Source organism: Pipra filicauda, unplaced genomic scaffold (genome assembly GCF_003945595.2).
Source record: "Pipra filicauda isolate LSUMZ 115617 unplaced genomic scaffold, ASM394559v2 scaffold933_size49302_pilon, whole genome shotgun sequence".
Lineage (NCBI taxonomy): Eukaryota > Metazoa > Chordata > Aves > Passeriformes > Pipridae > Pipra > Pipra filicauda.
In genome coordinates, this window is record NW_024105124.1 from 25167 (window position 1) to 49304 (window position 24138).

At 59.2% G+C, this 24138-nt stretch overlaps 2 protein-coding genes across 2 annotated transcripts; both read left to right on the forward strand.

Annotated features, from left to right (window-relative positions):
* The first annotated feature begins 1150 nt into the window (after positions 1-1150).
* On the forward strand, positions 1151-9053 carry LOC113989622 (keratin, type II cytoskeletal 6A-like). The gene is made up of 8 exons (XM_039391286.1): positions 1151-1723; positions 2357-2571; positions 5019-5079; positions 5832-5927; positions 6614-6778; positions 7324-7449; positions 7820-8136; positions 8795-9053. Exons 1-8 carry the CDS (start codon positions 1151-1153, stop codon positions 9051-9053), a joined length of 1812 nt encoding a protein of 603 aa, XP_039247220.1.
* Positions 9054-19550: 10497 nt separating this feature from the next.
* Positions 19551-23970, forward strand: LOC113989624 (keratin, type II cytoskeletal 6A-like; the record flags this gene model as incomplete). Its single annotated transcript, XM_039391287.1, has 6 exons — positions 19551-20140; positions 21630-21844; positions 22377-22437; positions 22650-22745; positions 22959-23123; positions 23845-23970. Coding segments are annotated over exons 1-6 (1110 nt in total), but the record flags the coding sequence as incomplete, so codon positions are not given.
* Between the last annotated feature and the right edge of the window lie 168 nt (positions 23971-24138).

The following is a 24138-nucleotide window of genomic DNA, read 5'->3' on the forward strand; positions in this document are numbered from 1 at the left end:
CTTACGAAACGTGTCCAACCCCAAAAACCCACTTGCAAAACCTTCAGTGAACTAATCCCTCGGTTTCCCCTGCAAAGGGGGGAGATGATTTCTTGGGAAGATCCCAGAAAATAGTGCCAGGAGGCAACTCCCACTCAGCTCATCCCCTCCAGCCCGTGATCGCTCAGATCCAAAAAAAACCCCAAAAAAATCAAATCTGATTTTGCCATTTGATTTCCCCCCCCAAAAAAATAAAAAATTCAAACCATCTGCTCTGCTCCTCAAAACCACCTTCACACCCAATTCCCCAAGCCAACAACAGGAGACCCACGTCCAGCCCCGGAGCTGGAAAACTTGGAAAAGCCCCATTTTCTGCCACTTATGAAACGTGTCCAACCCTAAAACCCAACTTGCAAAACCTTCAGTGAACTAATCCCTCGGTTTCCCCTGCAAAGGGGGGAGATGATTTCTTGGGAAGATCCCAGAAAATAGTGCCAGGAGGCAACTCCCACTCAGCTCATCCCCTCCAGCCCGTGATCGCTCGGATCCAAAAAAAACCCAAAAAAATCAAATTTGATTTTGCCATTTGATTTTCCCAAACAAAATCGAAACATCTGCTCTGATCCTGAAAACCACCTTCACACCCAATTCCCCAAGCCAACAACGGGGAGACCCACGTCCAGCCCCGAAGCTGGAAAACTTGGAAAAGCCCCGATTTCTGCCGCTTACGAAACGTGTCCAACCCCAAAACCCCACTTGCAAAACCTTCGGGGCGAGGGATCTTGCTCAAGCGAGCGAGCCCTTGAGGGAAAGCGGCTCCCAGGGTCCCGGGAATCGTGTCGGATCCTGCCCCCGGTCCCATTCAATTCTAATTCCATGACTCAGAGGCGCTGGGGGGGTGGGGAGCTCCCTCTGCCCGTTACTTCCCTGCCTGCAAACAATGCATTTTTCAGCGCCTCCCGCAGCCGAGGTGTGTTGGACAAGGCAAGTCGCTGCAAGGCACATCAAGTCCCGAATCCCCGTGCCAAGTTTTCCAAGCAGATAAAAGAGGAGGCTCCCGAGCTCTCCCATCACAGGGGTTTCTGCCTCCCTCGCCCTCTGCTCTTTTCCTGCCGCGCAGCTTCGGTTCTCCGGCCCTTTTTTTCCCCTGCTCTTTGCGTCTGCAGCCACCATGAGCCGGATCTCTTTCCGATCATCCACCGGAGGGGGCATGAGGGGCTTCAGCTCGGGCTCTGCCATCGTGGGAGGCGGTGGCGGGGGCACCAGGAGCAGCTTCAGCTCCGTCTCCGTCTCCAGAGTCGGGGGAGGAAGAGCCGGAGGCGGAGGAGGCTTCGGAGCCGGCGGTGGCTTCGGCAGCAGGAGCCTCTACAACATGGGTGGAAGCAAAAGGATCTCCATCGGGGGTCTCCGGAGCGGAGCCGGTGGCGGATTCGGCTTCGGCGGCGGCGCCGGCTTCGGGCTGGGCTATGGTGGCGGTGGAGCCGCTTTTGGCTTAGGAGGAGCCGGTGCCGGTGGCGGTTACGGGCTGGGAAGCGGATTCGGGCTGGGAGGTCCCGGATTCGGCGGCCGAGGCGGCCCCGGGTTCCCCGTGTGCCCCCCCGGCGGCATCCACGAGGTGACGGTGAACCAGAGCCTGCTGGCCCCCCTGAAGCTCGACATCGACCCCGAGATCCAGAAGGTGCGGACGCAGGAGCGGGAGCAGATCAAGACCCTCAACAACAAGTTCGCCTCCTTCATCGACAAGGTGAGAGCTCGCTGCTGCCCGGCGGGCCGGGCCGGTTTTCGGCCGCCTCGGGAAAAAAACTTCAGGAAGAAACTTCCCTTGGATCCGGGGACCTGCCTGGACGGATCCCGGCCGGCAATCGGCGGGGCTTGGCTGGAAACTAAAGACCCGTCTGATGTTTCCTCTCGGAGAGGATGAGCTTCTCAGCACCTTCCTTTCACTGGCACAGTAATTCCCCCTTCTCCCCGTAAAACACGTCCCCGGGGGTTGGATGGATCTTCTCCTGGTTGTAAAATTCCAGCAATGGAATAACACCAGCTCTACGGTGGGATAACACCAGTAAGGCGGGCTGAGCATCCGCTGAGGGGAGAAACACCTAAAATCGCAAATACGGGTGTTTGGCCTGATCTAAACTCCGCAAAAGTTCCCTCTAAACATCTCCAGAGCCTTCTGGTACTTCTGAGAACCCGAAATAAGGATGTTCCCAATAATTCTGGCCAGATTGTCCCCGTGTCCCTTGACCTTCCAAGGCCACGAGAGGTGTTGACGATCCCACCTTTTCCCGGCGGTCGAGGTTTGGGGGGGGTGTTTTGGTGCCTTGGGTTTCAACAACACGTCCCCGTGATGGTTGTTTTTTGTTTTGTCCCTCGCCAGGTTCGCTTTTTGGAGCAGCAGAACAAGGTGCTGGAGACCAAGTGGAGCCTCCTGCAGGAGCAGGGGCACACGGTCACCAGGAAGTCCCTGGAGCCCCTGTTCGAAGCCTACATCGGCAACCTGCGGAGGCAGCTCGACAGCCTGGTGGGCGAGCGGGGCCGCCTGGACTCCGAGCTCAGGAACATGCAGGACATGGTGGAGGACTTCAAGAACAAGTAAGGGATCGTGTGGGGCAGCAGGAACAACCCCGGGCAGGAAAAGCCGGGCGGGCGGTTCCCTCCCTCCTGCCCGTTTCACACCTCGGCTTCGCGCCGGGTTTTCCTCTTCCCTGGGCTCAGGTTTAATAAATCCAACCCCTGGTTAGGCAGATTTGTTAAGTGCAAGGTCAGTGCTCGGCACAGAATTCCTGGGCAACTGGGTCTGACCCCTGGAGTGTCCCAAAATAACACTCCTGGGCACAGAGAAATGAGTAAATCAGGGGGATGATGGGCAGGCAGGGAGGGAGTGGAACGTGGCCACGAAATTCCAGCTCCCAGATGCCCCCAGTTCTCACTTTGTGAAGGAAATTCCGTCTTTTCCAGAGGGTCCAGTGAGCTGGGAGTGCTCAGCCTTGCTCAGCTCCCACCACCTGAGAGGTGTTCAGCTCTTGGACTTAAAAATATCCCTGGGGAGGAAATTCAGCCCCTCCCGGGACACAGTGGCCAGAGGGGGGGATGAACCAGTTTCAGGACACACCAGTTGGCACCTGAGAGGGATTTTGGGTGGGTTTTTAGGCAGGGTCATTGGGGTTTGGGTGGGATTTTAGGCAGGGCCATTGTTTTTGGGTGGGTTTTTAGGCAGGGCTGTTGGGGTTTGGGTGGGTTTTTAGGCAGGGCCATTGGGTTTTGGGTGGGTTTTTAGGCAGGGCCATTGTTTTTGGGTGGGTTTTCAGGCAGGGCTGTTGGTTTTGGGTGGGTTTTTAGGCAGGGCCATTGTTTTTGGGTGGGTTTTTAGGCAGGGCCATTGGGTTTTGGATGGGTTTTTAGGCAGGGCCATTGGGGTTTGGGTGGGTTTTTAGGCAGGGCCATTGGGGTTTGGGTGGGTTTTTAGGCAGGGCTGTTGGGGTTTGGGTGGGTTTTCAGGCAGGACTGTTGGTTTTGGGTGGGTTTTTAGGCAGGGCCATTGGGTTTTGGATGGGTTTTTAGGCAGGGCTGTTGGGGTTTGGGTGGGTTTTCAGGCAGGACTGTTGGTTTTGGGTGGGTTTTTAGGCAGGGCTGTTGGTTTTGGGTGGGATTTTAGGCAGGGCTGTTGGTTTTGGGTGGGTTTTTAGGCAGGGCTGTTGGGGTTTGGGTGGGTTTTTAGGCAGGGCTGTTGGTTTTGGGTGGGTTTTTAGGTAGGACTGTTGGTTTCTTGGTAGGTTTTTAGGCAGGGCTGTTGGTTTTTAGTTGGCTGCAGCCTGGTGAGAACAACCTCTCCCTTATTGAACCAGTCTGAGAGTCGCCCCAGAGGGCTGAAATTTGTTAATATTGGGTAATTAAGGCTGGGAAGAGGCAGATTTTTGGGAGGAGGGACGGGGAGACGGCGCTTTCATCTGACAGGAGGGACTGACGCAGCTCCTGCTGCGGGTTTGGGGGCGTTTCAGGCCTTGAAACGTGTTTTAGGCTTTCAGAAATACTGATCAGACCCCAAAAATTATTAATTCCATAGTCTGGATTTCAGAGGTGCCACCTGGGAAAAAGAGAAGAGGGAACAGGTTGGATTTCAGCTCTAGGAACAGGTTGGATTTTAGGTCTAGGTTGGTTCCCAAGTTTCAGAGGTGCCACCTGAGAAAAAGAGAAGAGGGAACAGGTTGGGTTTCAGATCTAGGAACAGATTGGATTTCAGGTCTAGGAACAGATTGGATTTCAGGTCTAGGGTTGGTTCCCACATGTCTGAGCTGCCACCTGGGAAGGAGAACACATTTTATTTCAAGTCTGGAGTTACTCAAGCCCAGAGTTCCCCTTCCACCGGCTCCTTCCCGTGCCTGCTCCGAGCTCCCGCCGCGGGGAACCCTCACCAGGATTGGTCTGGGGACTGGCACGAACCTGCCCCTGAAACCCAGGCCTTTGCCTGGAGAGCCCTCGTGTTCCGTCTGCTCTCCAGCCCGGCCCTGCCCTGGTTATCTGATGAGAGGATGTTGCTCAGAGCCACGAAAAGCTCCCCAGAACCCCGGGATGATCCTGCTCTTGCCCAACCCCGCCGTTTCATGTTTAATTAAACGCTGCGGCGGCTGATTCAGAGCCATCAGCGTCATTACAATATCAAATAGCAGCTGGCTCCCTCATTATGCCTTCGCAGGCTTTGTTGAAAGCCCTTTTTTTGCATAACTTTGCTCGGGGCAGAGGTCACCCGGGAGAGCAGCTCCCGCTTCCTGCCCGACCGGGCTCCACGGGCACATCCGCGTGTGAGCTCGGCTTCATGGGCGGCCACCGAAAGGGGCTCATTTGAGCCGGGCCTACTCACAGGCTGGAGGTTCAAAGGCAGCAATATTCGCCCCGAGTCTGCTCGGGATGAGCGGGTGGGAGGGTGGGAGCCGGGTGGGAGGGTGGAACCCGGCCGGGAGCCACAGCTGAGGCTCTGGGAGCGGGGCGGGCCCAGCTCCCGGTTCCCACCACGAGCCTCCCCCTCCCTTTCATCCTGGCAGATATGAAGATGAGATCAACCGGCGCACGGGGGCCGAGAACGAGTTCGTGGTGCTCAAGAAGGTGAGGGAGCCGGGAATTGTGGGAACCAAAAGGGAATTGTGGGAATCAAAAGGGAATTGTGGGAATCAAAAGGGAATTGACTCACTCAGTGGAACTGGTGGGGGTTGGGGTCCTCCAGCCGACCCTTCTCCCCTGTGCTGTCCCTCCATCCCTTGTCCCCAGTCCCTCTCCAGCTCTCCTGGAGCACCTTCAGGCTCTGGAAGGGGCTCCAAGGTCTCCCTGGAGCCTTCCCTTCTCCAGGGGAACACACACTCATCCCATCCCATCCCATCCCATCCCATCCCATCCCATCCCATCCCATCCCATCCCACCTCCACTGGCTTGGAGAAGGCTCCAGGGAGAGCTCAGAGCCCTTCCCAGGGCCTGAAGGGCTCCAGGAGAGCTGGAGAGGGACTGGGGACAAGGGCTGGAGGGACAGACACAGGGAATGGCTTCCCACTGCCAGAGGGCAGGGAGAGATGGGATTTTGGGAAGGAATTCCTCCCTGGGAGGGTGGGGAGGCCCTGGGATGGATTTCCCAGAGGAGCTGTGGCTGCCCCTGGATCCCTGGGAGTGTCCAAGGCCAGGTTGGATCCCCCTGGGATGGTGGGATAGGGGTTGGAACGAGATGCTCTTTATGGTCTCTTCCAACCCGAACCATCCCACGATTCCATGATTCCATGAGTAACAGACCCGGAAGCAGGGTCCCTGCTGTCCCCACTCCCCTCTGGCTCCTGGATTTCACCAGAAATCCCTGGGTTTCCTTCCCTTAGGACGTGGACGGTGCCTACATGAACAAGGTGGAGCTGCAGGGCAAGGCAGACTCGCTGGCAGAGGAGATCAACTTCCTGCGGGCTCTCTACGAGGCGGTGAGCGCCCAAAATTCCCTGGAGAGGGTCTTAACGGCTCCTTCCCTATGGATCATCCCATCCCAGAGCTCTGGGACCCAAAATTCCCCTGGAGAGAATGGATCATTCCCACACCCAGAGGATCATCCGGCATCATCCCATCCCAGAGCTCTGGGACCCAAAATTCCCCTGGAGAGCATCCTCACAGCTCCTTCCCTATGGATCATCCCATCCCAGAGCTCTGGGACTCACAATTCCCCTGGGGAGCATCCTCATGGCTCCTTCCCTATGGATCCCCATCATCCTAGAGCTCTGGGACCCAAAATTCCCCTGGAGAGCATCCTCACAGCTCCTTCCCTATGGATCCCCATCATCCTAGAGCTCTGGGACCCAAAATTCCCTTGGGAAGTGTCCTCATGGCTCCTTCCCTATGGATCCCCCATCCCAGGGCTCTGGGACCCAAAATTCCCCTGGAGAGCATCCTCACAGCTCCTTCCCTGTGGATCCCCAGTCCCAGAGCTCTGGGAGCTGTGCCTGGGGCTGTCCAGCACCAAGAGAGGGTGGTCCCAGCCTCTTTGGAAGTGACAGAGCAGGAATAAGGTGGAAAATGCCGACGGAGCAGCGGAAACGCAAGGGAAGAGCTCGGGGAGAGTTCCCAAAGCACTTCCACCCCCGGCCATTGACCCCGTGTCTCTCCCGGCGGGCAGGAGCTGTCCCAGATGCAGCAGCAGGTGTCGGACACCTCGGTGGTGCTTTCCATGGACAACAACCGGAGCCTGGACCTCAACAGCATCATCGCCGAGGTGAAGGCGCAGTACGAGGACATCGCCAACCGCAGCCGCGCCGAGGCCGAGGCCTGGTACCAGAACAAGGTGGGTCCCGGGAGCACGGCCTGACTCCTGGGATCCAGGGGGTGTCAGGGCTCTGACATTGGGCTCACTGGTACCAGAACAAGGTGGGTCCTGGGAGCACGGCCTGATTCTGGGAGCACGGCCTGATTCTGGGAGCACGGCCTGATTCCTGGGAGCACGGTCTGATTCCTGGGATCCAGGGGGTGTCAGTTCTCTGACATTGGGCTCACTGGTACCAGAACAAGGTGGGTCCTGGGAGCACGGCCTGATTCCCAGGAACACAGCCTGATTCCCGGGATCCAGGGGGTGTCAGTGCCCTGACCTCGAGCTCACTGGTGGCTCTGACCTGACACCCTTTCCCTCCCGGGCTGTTGTGTGGGCTCTACAATCACGCCGAGCATCGACAACCGGCGGCAAACGCTGCCCTTCCACAGGCAGCTTTCCCAAGGGAATGTTGTCCCCCGGCCCTTTCCCCACATCCAGACCTGCTCCCGGTGCCCCGCAGCCCCCTCTGCTCCCCTGAGCCCCCCCCGGGGTGTAACCAGTGCTCTCCTCCCCTGTCCCAGTACGAGGAGCTGCAGGTCTCGGCCGGGCGCCACGGGGACGACCTGAGGAACACCAAGATCGAGATCTCGGAGATCAACAGGATGGTGCAGAGGCTGCGCAACGAGATCGACAGCGTGAAGAAGCAGGTGGGACGGGGGGGTCCTGCAGGGGGGTCCTGCAGGGGGGTCCCTCAGGGTGCAGGGTGGGTGGGAGCTGGTGGAGGTTGGGCATGTTGGAAAGAGCCAGATCCCACCAGGAGCTGGACCAGGCTCCCCAGGGCAGCGGTGCCAAGCCTGGCAGAGCTCCAGGAGTGCTTGGACAAAGCTCTCAGGCATGGGGTGTGATTTTTGGGGTGTCCCGTGCGGGGCTAAGAGTTGGACTCGACAGTCCTTGTGATCCCCCTGTGGTTCTCTGGGCTCTCAGTGACACTCTGGTGTCTGCACCCCCCCAGCAACACTCGGGAGAGCTGTTTGGGGCATCCCAAGCCAACCAGGTCCCTGCTCTCCCCCCTCCCAGTGTGCCAACCTCCAAGCCGCCATCGCCGAGGCCGAGGAGCGCGGGGAGCTGGCCCTCAAGGACGCCAAGGCCAAGCTGAGCGAGCTGGAGGACGCCCTGCAGAAGGCCAAGCAGGACCTGGCCCGGCAGCTCCGCGAGTACCAGGAGCTCATGAACGTCAAGCTGGCCCTGGACATCGAGATCGCAACCTACAGGAAGCTGCTGGAGGGCGAGGAGAGCAGGTGGGGACACGGGGACCTGTGTGTGCTGCTGCTCCTCAGGGCAGGGACCCTCTCCCTGCGCTCAGAGAGCTCCTCCCGAGGGGCCGGAGCTCCGGGGCAGAGAGGGACGGTGAAATCATGTAGGAAAAGCTTCGTTCCCCCAAGCTCCCGGCGCTGCTCAAAACGCGCGTTGTCACCTCCCGGCGCTGCTCAAAACAAACATTGTCACCTCCCGGCACTGCTCAAAATGAACATTGTCACCTCCCGGCGCTGCTCAAAACGCGCGTTGTCACCTCCCGGCGCTGCTCAAAACGAGCGTTGTCACCTCCCGGCGCTGCTCAAAATGAACATTGTCACCTCCCGGCGCTGCTCAAAACGAGCATTGTCACCTCCCGGCACTGCTCAAAACCAACATTGTCACCTCCCGGCGCTGCTCAAACGCGCGTTGTCACCTCCCGGCGCTGCTCAAACGCGCGTTGTCACCTCCCGGCGCTGCTCAAAACGCGCGTTGTCACCTCCCGCCCGTGGCCCGGCCCTGCCCCAGCCCAGAGACCCCCCGGGAGCCTCGCTGGGTGCTCCCAGGGACAGTCGTTGGCGTCATTCCTCACTTTCCCCTTTCCCACCAGGCTGGCTGGAGAAGGAGTGGGAGCCGTCAGCGTCTGTAAGTACCTCCCCCCTCCCTCTCTCCCTACAGACCCCCCCAGTTTGGGGTTTTGGGGGGCAGCGGGACCCTAACGCGGCCGTTCGCGGTGTGTCCCCCCCCAGCCGTGGTCAGCAGCTCCAGCGGGATGGGATACGGCGGCGGGAGCTGCCTGGGGATGGGCGGAGGGCTCGGGATGGGCGGCGGCGGCGGCGGCGGATTCTCCGTGAGCGGCGGCGGCTTCGGGGGCGGCAGCGGCGGCGGCTTCGGGGGGCTCAGCTACGGCGGGGGCAGCACCTTCAGCTCCGGCAGCAGCCGAGGCGTGAGCTCCAGCACGGGCGGCAGCGTCAGGATCGTCTCCAAGACCACCACCAGCAAAAAGACCATCAGATAAGGGCGGAGAGCCCCCCGGGGGCGGCGGGAGCGGGTCCCGCCCGCCCCTGCCCTGCGCGTCCAGGGTGTAAATAGCTGCGCTAGACCCTCTGCTTCCTCCGTCCTTCACCTCCGGGCCCGCGGGGGGGGCTCCAGGACCCCCCCTCCGGAACCCGGAGCGCCTTTGGCCGAAGCACCGGTTGTGGCGGGTCCCCGGCGGGGCTTTGCGGACCCCCGGGAGCGCCTCTGTCCTCGGTCTCCCTTTGGATTCGCGCTCCAAAGGGAAGGGGAAGCGCATCCCTGATCGGGGACGAGGTTTCGTTCGTCCTAAGCCACGTCTGATCACTTTGTGGAGCCACAGCCCCGGGTCCTCTCCTCCGAGAGGCTCCCAAAGCCTCTGCCCGCGACTCCGGTTACAACCTCCAAAGGTTTTTCTCTGCAACAAGATTTTCCCCCCCAGCCCCTCTGTTCTCTCAGGCCCCCGCGGGAAAGGCTTTGCTTGGTGTGTGTTTGGTTTCTAACTCCCCGTCCCCGGGGCTGCAGCCCCTTCACCTCCAGGCCCAACACACGGGAAGGTCCAATAAAGAGCATTTGTCATTTTTAAAGCCTGCTGGGCTTTGGCTTTTCTTCTCTGCCGGCCCGGGGTGCCCGTGCCCCATCCCGGGGTGCCTGTGCCCCATCCCGGGGTGCCTGTGCCCCGTCCCTGCTGCGGGGGGGACACTCTGGGGGCAGATCCTGGGACAGGATCGGCTCCCCGAGGAAACAAAACTCAGCTTTAGGAGCTGGGCTCTGGGACAAGTCAGGGAAAGTGGGAAGGAGGGTGGGATGAGTTATCTGGGCCTGTGGAAGGGGGAAAGGAGGGTGGGATGAGCAACCAGATCCAGTGGAAGAAGGAAAGGAGGGTGGGATGAGCAGCCTGGGCTCATGGAGGGTGGGAAGGAGGGTGGAATGAGCAACCAGATCCAGTGGAAAATGGAAAGGAGGGTGGGATGAACAGCCTGGAATGGTGGAAGGGGGAAAGGAGGGTGGGACAAGCAACCAGACCCAGGGGAAGAAGGAAAGGAGGGTGGGATGAGCAGCCTGGAGTGGTGGAAGGTGGGAAGGAGGGTGGGATGAGCAGCCTGGAGTGGTGGAAGGTGCCCCTTCTCATGGCAAGGGGGTGGAACTGGGTGGCCTTCAAGGTCCCTTCCAGGCCCAACCATTCCATGACTCCATGGATGGAGGACTGAGGCACAGGGGAGGAAAAGCTGCCTCGGGACTGAGCCAAAAGCCGGATGAGTCCCACTGCGGTGAGACAGGATCGGCTCCTTGGGAAAAAACTCTCAGCTTTAGGAGCTGAGCTCTGGGACAGGTTGGGGAAGGTGGGAAAGGAGGGTGGGATGAGCAGCCTGGAATGGTGGAAGGGGGAAAGGAGGGTGGGATGAGCAGCCTGGAATGGTGGAAGGTGAGAAGGAGGGTGGGATGAGCAGCCTGGGTCTGTGGAAGATGGAAAGGAGGGTGGGATGAGCAGCCTGGAGTGGTGGAAGGTGGGAAGGAGGGTGGGATGAGCAGCCTGGAGTGGTGGAAGGTGGGAAGGAGGGTGGGATGAACAGCCTGGAATGGTGGAAGGTGGGAAGGAGGGTGGGATGAGCAGCCTGGAATGGTGGACTTTGGAAATTCGGGTTGGATTCGCCGCCTGAGTGGTGGCAGGTGGGCAGGCGGGTGGGATGAGCAGCCTGGAGTGTGTGTCTTTTGTAAGTATGGTGGGATGAGGCAAGCCTGGAGTTGGTGGCGGTTTTCCTTACTGTTGTGTGCTGATCACGCCTTAGGCTTGTGGTCCTTTCCTCTCCCACCCCCATGGACCATTTGTGCTTTGACTGTTCCCACGGTTTTCCTATTTTTTTTCATCCCCCCCACTCTCCTTCTTCCCTTTCTGGCGGACTTCGTCACAGGGGCTTCCCCGCTGCCTCGGGACTGAGCCAAAAGCCGGATGAGTCCCCTCCTGGGGGTGACCTGCACAGCTGCCCTTTCTGCCTGTCCCTGCCCGAGGGAGGGAGCACAGGGAGGTGGGAAAAGGAGGATTCCTGGAGGCTTAGCTGGGATTCATGAGCTGGCTCGTGCAGGGGAAGCTGTTAGTTGGTACAAGGGGTAGTTAATCTCTCCTGGGAGGAGCCCAGCCCTGGAATCAGCGGCACGGGGAGGACACGGAGGGATCGGTGTCACAGCAGGGAGGGGACGGAGCACAGGGACCAGGAGGGGTGGGCACGGGGCAAAGAGCCCCAAACCTGCACACCCAGTGCTGGCACATGGAGCTTTCCCCAAATATCCCGTGAAATATCCCGGCTGTGCCTCCGGAAGGGCAGTTTTGGGGCCTCGGCTTCATTTGGAATGGACCCAAAGTCTTTGAGGTGCCCCCGGCACCCGGACCCCCAATTCCCACCGGCCCCCCCGGGGGGGGTTCCATGAGCCCCTGGATGGAGGGTTTCAGCTCCTGAACTGATTCCAGGCTCCCTCCTGGGGCTCCGGGGGCATCCCCTGGATCTCACTCCCTGCCAGGGCTGGGGGGGAATCCCTGGGGCAGCAGGGAGGGGGCAGAGGTGGGAACCCGGCCCCGAGGGCGGGAGCACGAGGTGGGAATTCCTAAAGGCAGGAATATAAGGCGGGAACTCCAAAGGCAGGAATAAAAGGTGGGAACTCTCAAAGCAGGAATATGAGGTAGGAACTCCAAAGACAGGAATAAAAGGTGGGAACTCCAAAGACAGGAATATGAGGTAGGAACTCCAAAGACAGGAATAAAAGGTGGGAACTCTCAAAGCAGGAATAAAAGGTGGGAACTCCAAAGGTAGGAATAAAAGGTGGGAACTCCAAAGGCAGGAATAAAAGGTGGGAACTCTAAAGGCAGGAATAAAACGTGGGAACTCTAAAGGCAGGAATACGAGGTAGGAACTCAGTCCTGAAGGTGGGAACACGAGGTGGGAACTCCAAAGGCAGAACACGAGGTGGGAATCCAGCCCTGGAGGCAGGACCACAAACCAAGGGTGAGGAAAGGGGTCGGGGCAGGAGGGGAGAGACCAGGAAGGACCCACAGCCCTCGGGGTCCCAAAAGGAGCCTGGTTGGTGCCCACCCAGCCCTCGATCCCTGCAAACTCCAGCTGGGGGAGAAGGGAGGCGTCAGCCGTGCCTGGAAGGGAAAAGCTCATCATGGAACGTCCTGGAGAAGCCGCAGGGAAACCCCTCCGAGCTCCTGCCCCGGCGGGACCCCCGCGCCCATCGCCTGGCACCTCCCAGATCCCACCCGGCACCTCCCAGATCCCACCCGGCACCTCCCAGATCCCACCCGGCACCTCCCAGATCCCACCCGGCACCTCCCAAATCCCACCCGGCGTCTCCAGCAGGTGGGGACCCAGAGCAGGGAAAGGCTCGGAGCCCTCGCGGCGCAGGATCGTGGGATCAGGGAATGAATGTGCTGAGCTGGAAGGGACCCACCGGGATCACCCGTCCCAGCTCCCTGCGCGGGACACACCAAGAATCCCTCCCTGTGCTGGGACACCGAGTCCCTTCCTCTTGTCCCCACAGCGCCTCGGGAGTTGTGGGATCTCTCACCGATCCCCTCCCTCCTCACTGGGACCTCTCACTGATCCCCTCCCTCCTCACTGGGATCTCTCACTGATCCCCTCCCTCCTCACTGGGATCTCTCACCCACCCCTCCCTCCTCACTGGGATCTCTCACTGATCCCCTCCCTCCTCAGTGGGATCTCTCACCCACCCCTCCCTCCTCACTGGGACCTCTCACTGATCCCCTCCCTCCTCAGTGGGATCTCTCATTGATCCCCTCCCTCCTCACTGGGACCTCTCACTGATCCCCTCCCTCCTCACTGGGATCTCTCACTGATCCCACCCTCCTCACTGGGATCTCTCACTGATCCCCTCCCTCCTCACTGGGATCTCTCATTGATCCCCTCCCTCCTCACTGGGATCTCTCACTGATCCCCTCCCTCCTCACTGGGGCCTCTCACTGATCCCCTCCCTCCTCACTGGGATCTCTCATTGATCCCCTCCCTCCTCACTGGGATCTCTCACATCTCTCCCCACTCCCCTCCCTCCTCATCCTCACTGCTCGGGGGGGTCCCGCCTTCCCGGAGCATCCAGACCCTCTGATGCCCTCGGATCCCCGTCTCCCAGGGGCATTTCCCCCCCGAGCAGCCCTGGGGGGTTTGGAACCCGAATCCTCATCTCCCGGGGGTGCTCCTGCCCCTGGGGAAGTGCCCCCCAATGTCCCTTCGGGAGGTGCCTCCTTCCAGCCTGGATTCCCACACCTGGAAGCTCGGGGTGGGACAAAGAGATGGAAAAGCTCAGAGATCCAACTTCTCATGGAATGCTGGGGCTGGAACCAGTGGGATCCCCCTGTAATGTCCACCCTGTGGGTCCCTTCCAGCTCAGCAGGTTCTGGGATTCCCAGCTCGCTGTGCGGATCCGGTTGTTTTAACGGGGAGAAATTAAACTCCACACGCTCCCGGGGTGGAAAACGGGCCCAGGGGCAGCTCTGGGGGCAGGATGGAGCTGAGGGACGGGGGCTGTGCGGGCACAGAGCTGCTCTGAGCTCACGGGGCTCCCCAGCAGCCCCATTCCCAGGGCTCCGTGTCCCTCATCGGGAGGAAGGAGACGTGCCCTGGGGCCCTGGGAAAGGAGATGTGGCAACATCTGGGAGCACCCTCAGCCTGCTGGATCTGGTTTGCCACGTGCAGCTCGGGAAGGTCACAGCCCCAACGGCCCTGACTGGGCTTGGGGAGTTCTCCAAAGGTCTTAAAAGGGGATGTGGGGGATTTGGGTTCCTTTGGGTACCACCATCCAAGCACCGGAGCAGGATAGAGGAGAACCAGGGTGGGATAAAGGAGCACCAGGGTGGGATAAAGGAGCACCAGGGTGGGATAAAGGAGCACCAGGGTGGGATAAAGGAGCACCAGGGTGGGATAAAGGAGCACCAGGGTGGGATAGAGGAGCACCAGGGTGGGATAGAGGAGCACCAGGGTGGGATAGAGGAGTACCAGGATGGGATAGAGGAGTACCAGAATGGGATAATGGAGCATCAGAGTGGGATAAAAGAGCACAAGAACAGGATAAAGGAGCATCAGAGTGGGATAAAGGAGCACCAGGATGGGATAAAGGAGCACCAGGATGGGATAAAGGACCATTAGAATGGGATAAAGGAGCACCAGAAAGGGATAATGGAGCATCAGGGTGGGATAAAGGAGCACCAGGATGGGATAAAGGAGCAGCAGAGTAGGATAAAGGAGCACCAGAGTGGCATAAAGGAGCACCAGGATGGGATAAAGGAGCACCAAGGAAGGATAAAAGAGCAACAGAAAAGGATAAAGGAGCACCAGAGTGGGATAAAGGAGCACCACAACAGGATAATGGAGCACCAGATCAGGATGAAGGAGGTTTCAGGCCCCACCAAAGCTCGGAGGGTCCTTCAAGGAGCACCAAAACCCCGGGGAAAAGGAGCCCCCCCCGCCCTGTGCGAGGCAACCCCAGCAAGAGGGAATCGTTCCCAGAGCCTGGGCTGCAGCGGTGGCTCCGTGCTGGCCCCGAAAACAACTCTCCGGAGAAAGCAGGTCACGCCTACACTTCAAAGTGCCCCAGCAGCTGGAGCTGGGAACGCTCCGAGGGCTGGAACGGCCGGCACGGGGCAGCTCCTGTGGGAAAGCAGCTGAGGAGCCCGTCCCGATCCATCCCTCGGGGAAACGGGATTCGGGGACACTCCCCCCACCCGGGAGGTCTCGGGGGGGCCCGGGGAGGCCGAGGGGTCCTGGGTGTCCCCTCAAACCCCCCGGGGTGACCGGCAGGGCTTGGGGAACGTGGGATGAGACAGCGAATTAGGGCTGAAAGGAGCCGGGTTTGAACGCAGGTGAGAAGCCCGAGTTTAACCCAAAGGCTTTAATTTAAGCAATTAACCCAAATTACAGCCCTGGCTTTGCTGATAATTAAACTGAGATTAAGCAGCACAGGTGAACCAGCGCGAGGGAGTTGGACTCGCTCTCGTCTCACAAATACGGGCATTTTTGCAAACTAAACACTCACAGACACGTCCAAAAGCTGCTGCCGGGTCTGAGGAGCTGCAGCAGGCGAAGGATTTCCAGGGGGATGCTGGAGAGGAGCAGCAGAGCTGAGAGATGGAGAGAGACCGGGGCAAAGCTGTGGGAGTCGTCCCTGCTCACTAAAACGCTCAGATTCACTAAAACACAGCAAAAAGGCTCAAATTCCTCACGGAATGGGGGCCGGAGTCACATTTGTTGCCCTGACGGAGTCAGGACTCACCTCCTGATCCCAGAGGAGAGTTATTGCCTTGATGTCGGCACGGTGCCAGACCCAAACTCAGCCAGGGCTTTAGTCCCAGGTTTAGGGCTTTAGTCCCAGGTTTAGGGCTTCAGTCCCAGGTTTAGGGCTTCAGTCCCAAGTTTAGGTCTTTAGTCCCAAGTTTAGGTCTTTAGTCCCAATTTTAGGACTTTAGTCCCAGGTTTAGGGCTTTAGTCCCAGGTTTAGGGTTTTAGTCCCAGGTTTAGGGCTTTAGTCCCAGGTTTAGGGCTTTAGTCCCAGGTTTAGGGCTTTAGTCCCAGGTTTAGGGCTTTAGTCCCAGGTTTAAGGCTTCAGTCCCAGGTTTAGGGCTTTAGTCCCAGGTTTACAGTGTGCTGCAAAGGGTTCTCCTGCCTCTCGGGCTGGGCCTTGCACCCTCTGCTCGTCCCGGAGGGAAGACACGAGGAGGGGAAGGGATGGAAAAGGATTCAGAGCCCGTCCAAGCTCTGCCCCGCCGGGGGGGCTCAGCCCTGGCAGGACCTGCGGGGGGATCAGGGGGAAAAGCTCCTCAGCAGCGAGAGAGCCCCGGGACCATCCCCGGAGGAGGAAAAGGAGCGAATTCCCGCTCCGGGACCACCCTCTGGAGGAGGAAAAGGAGCGAATTCCCGCTCCGGGACCACCCCCGGAGGAGGAAAAGGAGCGAATTCCCGCTCCGGGACCATCCCCCGGAGGAGGAAAAGGAGCGAATTCCCGCTCCGGGACCACCCCCGGAGGAGGAAAAGGAGCGAATTCCCGCTCCGGAGCCCCACTGGAGACACTCCCGCGGGAGTCACCTGGAAACCCTCTTTGTTTGCCCAACAGGGCCCGGGGTGGGGACCCCCCTTCCCACCGGCCCGGCCCCCGAACCTGCCGCTGCAGCTCCTGGCGCTGCCGGTCCTGCCTCCTGTAATTACCTGGGAAATTCCTTCCAGGTGAGCGACAACCGCATCACCTCCACCCCGGGGAGCGGGCACGGGGAGCGATGAATTCCCTCTCGCCGGGCCGCAGGAGCCGGGTGGTTATTACTGCTGTTAATAACACGCAGCCGCCGCGTTCTTTGGCCAAAAAAAGCCGAGTTTCTGGTGCAAAAGGAGCCCGAGGGGGGAGAGGGAAGCGCTGACTCATCGGGCTCCTGGGAACGGGGGGGGGATTTCAGCCCTGCACGCCCTGGCTCGGCCACACGAGCTCCCCACGTCGTGCTGGGAGAGGGGGGAAAAGACAATTCCAGGGGCTGGGATCCCTCGGGAGGGGAGGATCCGGGGTCCGGTGGGGAATTTCGCTGGGAAAAACGTGGGATTGAGGAGCCTGTGGGGTGGTCGGAGGGAGGGGAGGGGGATGGAAGGGACAGAGCAGCTCCCGCCCGGGAGGAATTCCGTCTGCCTTTGAGGATCTCACGGTCACGGAATGGGTTTGAGTGGGAAAGTTCATCCCATCCCACCCCCTGCCGTGGGCAGGGACACCTTCCCCTGTCCCAGGCGGATCCAACCTGGCCTTGGACACTTCCAGGGATGGGGCATCCTCTGGGAAATCCATCCCAGGGCCTCCCCGCCCTGCCAGGGAGGAATTCCTTCCCTAACTCTCCTGATTTCCCCCTCTCTCAGCTGGAAATCTCTGACTGTGGGACTGGAATGCCCGCTTTGCGTGAGGGGGAATCCACCTCGTGCCTCCGGGTCGTGACATCCTCTGTCAGCTGGCGAGGAAAACCCCAAAGCCGGGCAATAATCCTTCCAAAAATGCCTTTTGGACACAGCCCTGTGGTTTGTTAATCCATCTGCTTCCAGCTCCCGTGGGTGTGGAACGTCAGCCCCAACGAGACAAAAGCTCCGGGATTAAGCCCTTCCTTGCAATAAAAGCTCAGCCTGGAAATAAACTCCAAACCCAACCCAAAATCGTTATTTATTTCCCCCCTTCATTTAAAAACCTCCATTTGGAGCCTTGTCCGTTGGGCAGCGGGGGAAACGACGGGACACAGAATATTCCTGGGAATCTCCTGCTCCGACCACAGACGGAAGGACAACACCCCCCACCGGGGTAGTTCCTCGATTTTATGGGGATTCCTGATTATTGGATTATTCCTGTGCTGCAGCAGCTGCTCAGACCCACAGACAGCACGAGGGGAAGCTGCTCAGGGGGACACATTTCCGATTTCCCCCTCTTGTTTAAGGGAATTAAACACGGATCATCCTTCCCTGACCAACCCGCAGCACGAGGGGGTGCAGGAACCTCCTTCTTGTCCCCTCAAAAGGAATTATTGTTTAGACATTTCTGCTTAATTTGTCACTCAAACCACCTGCAAGGGGCTGTGCCGGGAAAGGGCGGATCCGGGATGTCTTTCTGTGTCCTGTAGGGAATCCTGGAGAGGGTGGATTTGATTCTCTGATGGGTTCAAGGAGGCAGGATCCCAGTTGTGCTGGAAGAGCCGATGAAATCCTCGGGGAATGACCCCGTGGTTGTGAACTGGGTGTTGGGAAGAGCCCCATTTCCATAGGGAATGGATCCTCCCAGAGAGGCGTCAGAGCAGTTCCCGTTCCCACAACCTGCCCCGCTCTTTGTTCCTCGGTGGGTTGTTGGTTGGGGGTTTTCCTGCTGCCCAGGGAAGGTCCCGAGGGAGCAGCACAGGTTGGGAACAGAGCTCGGCTGTCCCGGCACTCCCAGGAACAGAAGGGACTCCCCCAAACTCCTCAGTTCCATCCCGGAATTGTTCTTCCAAAGGAGGATTTTCAGCAGGGATGAGGGAGCTGAGCTTTGATCTTTTGGAGTGGGAGCAAATTCCTGCAGATTCCCGTGGTGGCTCGGAGGGGACCGGGCAGGACATGGAATTATGGGATGGGATGGGATGGGATGGGATGGGATGGGATGGGATGGGATGGGATGGGATGGGATGGGATGGGATGGGGTGGGAGGGACCTGAAAGCCCCCCCAGTTCCTTCCCCCAGAGCAGGTGACTCTAACCTGGCCTTGGGCACTTCCAGGGATGGGGATTCCACAACCTCTCTGGGCAAATCTCAGAAGGATTTTATCACAAATCACGTATCAGAGACCCCCCCCAGGGTAAAACACTTCAGGGCAAGGGGAGTTCAGTCCAGAGGGAATTCACTGCAGGGGGAGTTCAGGGCAGGGGGAATTCACTGCAGGGGGAGTTCAGGGCAGGGGGAGTTCAGGGCAGGAGGAATTCACTGCAGGGGGAGTTCACTGCAGGGGGAGTTCAGGGCAGGGGGGAATTTACTGCAAAGTGAATTTACTGCAGGGGGAATTCAGGGCAGGGGGAATTGAATTCACTGTGAAGTGAATTTACTGCAGGGGGAATTCAGTCCAGAATTAATTGAATTCACTGCAGAGTGAATTTACCACAGGGAGGATTCACTGCAGGGGGAATTCAGGGCAGGGGAAATTCAGTGCAGAGTGAATTGAATTCCCTGCAGGGTGAATTCACTGCAGGGAGAATTCTCTGCGAAGTGAATTCAGTGCAGGGGGAATTCAGGGCAGGGGGAATTGAATTCACTGAAAAGTGAATTTACTGCAAAGTGAATTTAATGCAGAGTGAATTGAATTCACTGCAAAGTGAATTTACTGCAGGGAGGGAATTCAGGGCAGGGAAAATTCAGTGCAGGGTGAATTGAATTCCCTGCAGGGTGAATTTACTGCAGGGGGAATTCACTGCAGGGAGAATTCTCTGCGAAGTGAATTCAATGCAGGGGGAATTCAGTGCAGAGTGAATTGAATTCTCTGCAGAGTGAACTGAATTTACTGCAGGGGGAATTCTCTGCAGCTTGGCTGTGCAACATTTCCCCGCCCGGCACCGACCCCTCTCCTGAAGCACCAGGGTCTGGACTTTCCCAAGCCCTGCTTGGGAACAGAAGAAGGGCTGGGAGCACTCCCGAGGGATGGAGTTTTCCCGAGGCAGAGCTGTTGAGTGACAGGCGCTCGGAACGGTGTTTTCTCCCCGTGCCCGCCGTGACTCATCCTCACCTTCCAGGGCTCGGGGAAGGCGACGAGTCTGGATGTCTCCAGAGGCAGGAGAAGGCGACAGTTATTCCCAAACAATCCCTGTTGCTGAGAACCTCCTGCATTGTCTCAGCAGGGCGTGTGTGGGGGTGAGTTCACCCTGCAGAATGCTGTCGGACATGCCAAGCCGAATTCATCAGAGGGGAGATCCACCTCAGCCAACCCAGCCCAGCCCGGCATAAAAGGGCTCTCCCAGCCCGTGCCCGGCACAGGTTCATCCCTCTCCTCATCCCGCCCACTCCTCGCTCGGGGCCAGCACCTCCGCTCCTCTATTCCCGCCGCAGCATCCATCCATCCATCCATCCATCCCAATCCCAATCCCAACCCCAAAAACCCAGCCGGGCCATGTCTCGCCAGTCCACCGTGCGGATCCAGCGGGGCCGGAGCGGCTTCAGCGCCGCCTCGGCCGCGGTGCCCGGCACGTGCCGGACCAGCTTCAGCTCCTGCTCCGTCACCCGCCTGGGGGGCTGCGGCGCCGGCAGCGGCTTCGCCAGGGTCGGGGGGGGCTTCGGCAGCAAGAGCCTCTACAACGTCGGCGGCTGCAAGAAGATCTCCGTGGCTGGGAGGGGTGGGAGCTTCTACGGAGCCGGGAGCGCCTACGGGGGCGGCTTCGCCAACCTCGGCTACGGGTACCCCGCCTTCCCGGCGGGGGGGATCCACGAAGTCTCCGTCAACCAGAGCCTCCTGAAGCCCCTCAACCTGGAGATCGACCCCAACATCCAAAGGATCCGGAAGGAGGAGAAGGAGCAGATCAAAACCCTCAACAACAAATTCGCCTCCTTCATCGACAAGGTGAGACCCGGGCTCTCCCCGGAATATCCTGCCCCGGGGGGGGTTTTTTCGTGCTTGACGGGCACATCAAGGAGGAATAGAAGCGAGGGATGAGGCTGGAAGATGCCCCGGGAACTCCAGGGAATGGCACCTGTCACCCCGTGGTTGCCAGGAATTAATCACCTCCTTTAATCCTCCTCGTCCCACGGGCAGTGGGGAAAGGGAAGCTCCGGAAGACAATCCCGCCCTTCTGGAGACTTTTGCCTCTGTCCACTGAGCCCCGAGAACAGATTTTCAGCTGATTAAAGTGAGACGCAAGAAACCCACCGAAAATGACCCCAAAAATTGGCAAAAGGGGAGAAGCAGCTCCTGTTGCTTGAATTCCCTCAAGGGCATTTAAATCCGTCATTGCAACAGCACCAGAACGTTTGGGGTTTTCAGCTCAAAATAGGTCAAAATCTGATCCAGCACTGCCCATTTCACCGAGGAACCAGAAATCTGCTCCGCTCCTGCTCTGCTTGAGCAGCTCCTCTTTGGCTTGGAGGAAAACGCTGCAATATTTTGGAGCTTTAGTGGGGTGGGAGAACTCTAACGAAGGCAAGGAGAAAACACACCTTAATAACGTTATTTTAATGAAAGAACAAGCCCTGCTTTGCTCCTTATCTGATTTTGCACACACTCCTCACACGAAATCCACGATTTAGCAAAGCAACGAGGGGCAGGCAAGAAAATCAGGGTGGTTCCAGAGTCTGTGGCACTGAGCAGGGTCCCTGCCCCCAAACAGCAAATTGTGCCCCTGCCAGGCGAGAATTGGGCCGAGAAAAGCAGCTGGAAGGAGAAACCCACCCCCCCCAACCCCGAGCTGGTTCTGAGCTCCCACAACCCGAGCTGGTTCTGAGCTCCACAACCTCCCCCCTTCCCAACCTGGAGTGGTTATGAGCTCCCACAACCTCCCCCTCCCTCACCCCGAGTGGTTATGAGCTCCACCAAACCTCCACCCTTACCACACGAGTGGTTCTGAGCTCCACAACCTCACCCCCCTCACCCCGAGTGTTCTGAGCTCCACAAACCAAAACCGCACCCCCGAGTGGTTATGAGCTCCACACAACCTCCACCCTTCCAAAAACTGAGCTGTCCTGAGCTCCAAAACCCCGAGCTGGTCTGAGTCCCACAAACATCCCCCCTTCCCCACACCCCGATCTGGTTTGAGCTCCCACAACTACCCTAACCCCGCGGCTTGGTTCTGAGCTCCCACAACCCACCCCCCCCAACCCCGAGCTGGTTCTGAGCTCCCACAACCTCCCCCCCTTCCCAACCCTGAGCTGGTTCTGAGCTCCCACAACCCCGAGCTGGTTCTGAGCTCCACAACCCCGAGCTGGTTCTGAGCTCCCACAACCTCCTCCCCTTTCCAACCCTGAGCTGGTTCTGAGCTCCCACAACCTCCCCCCCTCACCCCCGAGCTGGTTCTGAGCTCCCACAACCTCCCCCCCTTCCCACCCCTCTTTTCCAGGTGCGGTTCCTGGAGCAGCAGAACAAGGTGCTGGAGACCAAGTGGAGCCTCCTGCAGGAGCAGGGCATGAAAACCGTGAGGAACAACCTGGAGCCGCTTTTCGAGACCTACATCAACAACCTGAGGGTGCAGCTCAACAGCCTCCTGAGCGACAAGGGGCGGCTGGAGGGGGAGCTGCTCAACACCCAGTACCTGGTGGAGGACTTCAAGAAGAAGTAAGTCTGGGGGTGCTGGGGGGTGCAGCCCTTTCCCCACCCTCAAACCAGCTGGGGGGACCCAGGGGAGCCCCAGGGAAACCCTGGGATTCCCGGCAGGGAAAGCTGGGATGGTTTGTTTTTTTTTTTCTCCGGGAGGAATTTTCCCAAGGAGAAGTTTTCCCGGTAACGGGGTAACACATCCAAACACACCGAACGTTCAGGGGGTAATTTAGAGCAGGATCAAAGGCTTATTAACTAAATTGCCTCCTGAGAGAGAAAACAACTGCACGGGGAGTTTCAGGGCAGCACGTTTGGTTTGCTGAAATCAGCAGCAGGAGAGGATGAGTAATGGCCAGAAACGAGTGGAAAATGAGGGATCTGCTCGGATGGGTTTGATGTCTTGTTTTAACTGGCTCGGCTTCGTGGTCTCTGCTGCGGGAGAAAAGAGCCTCGTATGCAAAACGCTCTTGAGGAAGTTCATTCCTGCGAGGTAAAATCACCTCCCTCTGCTCCTGCCCAAACAAATGCTCCTCCTGCCTCCCTGCCCCAGGTACGAGGATGAGATCAACAGGAGGACCATCGCCGAGAACGAGTTCGTGACGCTCAAGAAGGTGAGGGAACGTTCCAGAACACCAAGGGACGGCTGCCTGTGGAGCTCTAACTCCCCTCCCAGGCACAAACCCATCCGTAGATCCATCCATTCCTATTCCAGCCCCCTTTAGTTTTTGGTTTTGTGGCTCTTCCCTGGAGCGTTCCTGCAGCTGTGCCTGTTCCTGGTTTGCTGGTGGGGGTCTAACCCACCCAAAAATCTCTCGTCCCCCAGGATGTGGATGGTTCCTACATGAACAAGGTGGAACTACAAGCCAAGGCAGACGCTCTGACCGAAGAGATTAATTTCCTGAGAACCCTCTACGAGGCCGTGAGTCCAAAACCACCCCAACCCTCGTTAAGAGCTCCTCTGCCCCCATTCCCCCGAAAGCCCCAGATTTCTCCCCCCGGGAGGTGCCAAATCCTTTCCCTCTCTGGGGCCACACCTGAGCTGTTCAGATCCCAATCTGCAGCCGCCTCTCCCTCGCCCGGGAGCAGGGAAAGGCCTCTCCCGAGGAATCACCTCCCGCCGTGCGCTTGGCAGGAGCTGTCCCAGATGCAGACCCAGATCTCCGACACCTCGGTGGTGCTGACCATGGACAACAACCGGAACCTGGACCTGGACAGCATCATCTCCGAGGTGAAGGCGCAGTACGAGGACATCGCCAACCGCAGCCGCGCCGAGGCCGAGTCCTGGTACCAGACCAAGGTGAAGGGCCCGGGGGGTTCCCCGCTCGAATCTCCGCATCTTGTCTGGAACAGACACAGACAAACCCCGGCTCGGCCCAGAAAACCTCCTCGGGGGTCCCGTTGCACAGCTCGGCTCTGGCTGCAGGGCCAGGATCCGGGAGGGGCTCCCGTGGGCTCAGGGAGGGGGTCCCGTGGGCTCAGGGAGGGGGTCCCGTGGGCTCAGGGAGGGGCTCCCGTGGGCTCAGGGAGGGGGTCCCGTGGACTCAGGGAGGGTATCCCGCTGGATCAGGGCGGGGGGTCCAGTGGGCTCGGGAGGGTTCGGTAACGTGGGCTCGGGAGGTGGTCCCGTGGGCTAGGGAGGGGATCTCCTGGGTCAAGGGGGGATCTCATGGGCTCAGGGCCGCAGTGGGGTCGTGGGCCTCGGGAGGGGCTCTGTGGGTCAGGGATGGGGTCCCGTGGGTCATGGAAGGGGGTCCACGTGGATAAGGAAGGGGCTCTAATGTGGGCTCCGGGGGGACTCTCATGGGCTCAGGGAGGTGGTCCCGTGGGCTCAGGGAGGGGGTCCCGTGGGCTCCAGGAGGGACTCTCATGGGCTCAGGGAGGGGCTCCAATGGCCCTGGGAGGGGCTCCTGTGGGCTCAGGGAGGGGGTCCCGTGGGCTCAGGGAGGGGGTCCCAGCAGCCCGGGGTGGTTCCAAAGGGGGCAGATTTTGCCCTGATGGGTCGTCCCTCTCCCGGACAGTACGAGGAGCTGCAGGCCACGGCCGGCAGGCACGGGGACGACCTCAGGAACACCAAGCAGGAGATCTCCGAGCTCAACCGGCACGTGCAGCGGCTGCGCTCCGAGATCGACAGCGTCAAGAAGCAGGTGAGGAAGGGGCAGAAAACCCCCCGGCTTCGAACAGTTTAACCCCTGACTGACCAGGGAGAGAAAGGAAAAGGTCGGAGCCAACCTGGGAATGTTCCTCGAGGTTTGATCCTTTTTCGCTCGGAAGGAGAACTGGCACTAAAACCAGTTGAGCTGATGGTGCTGGGA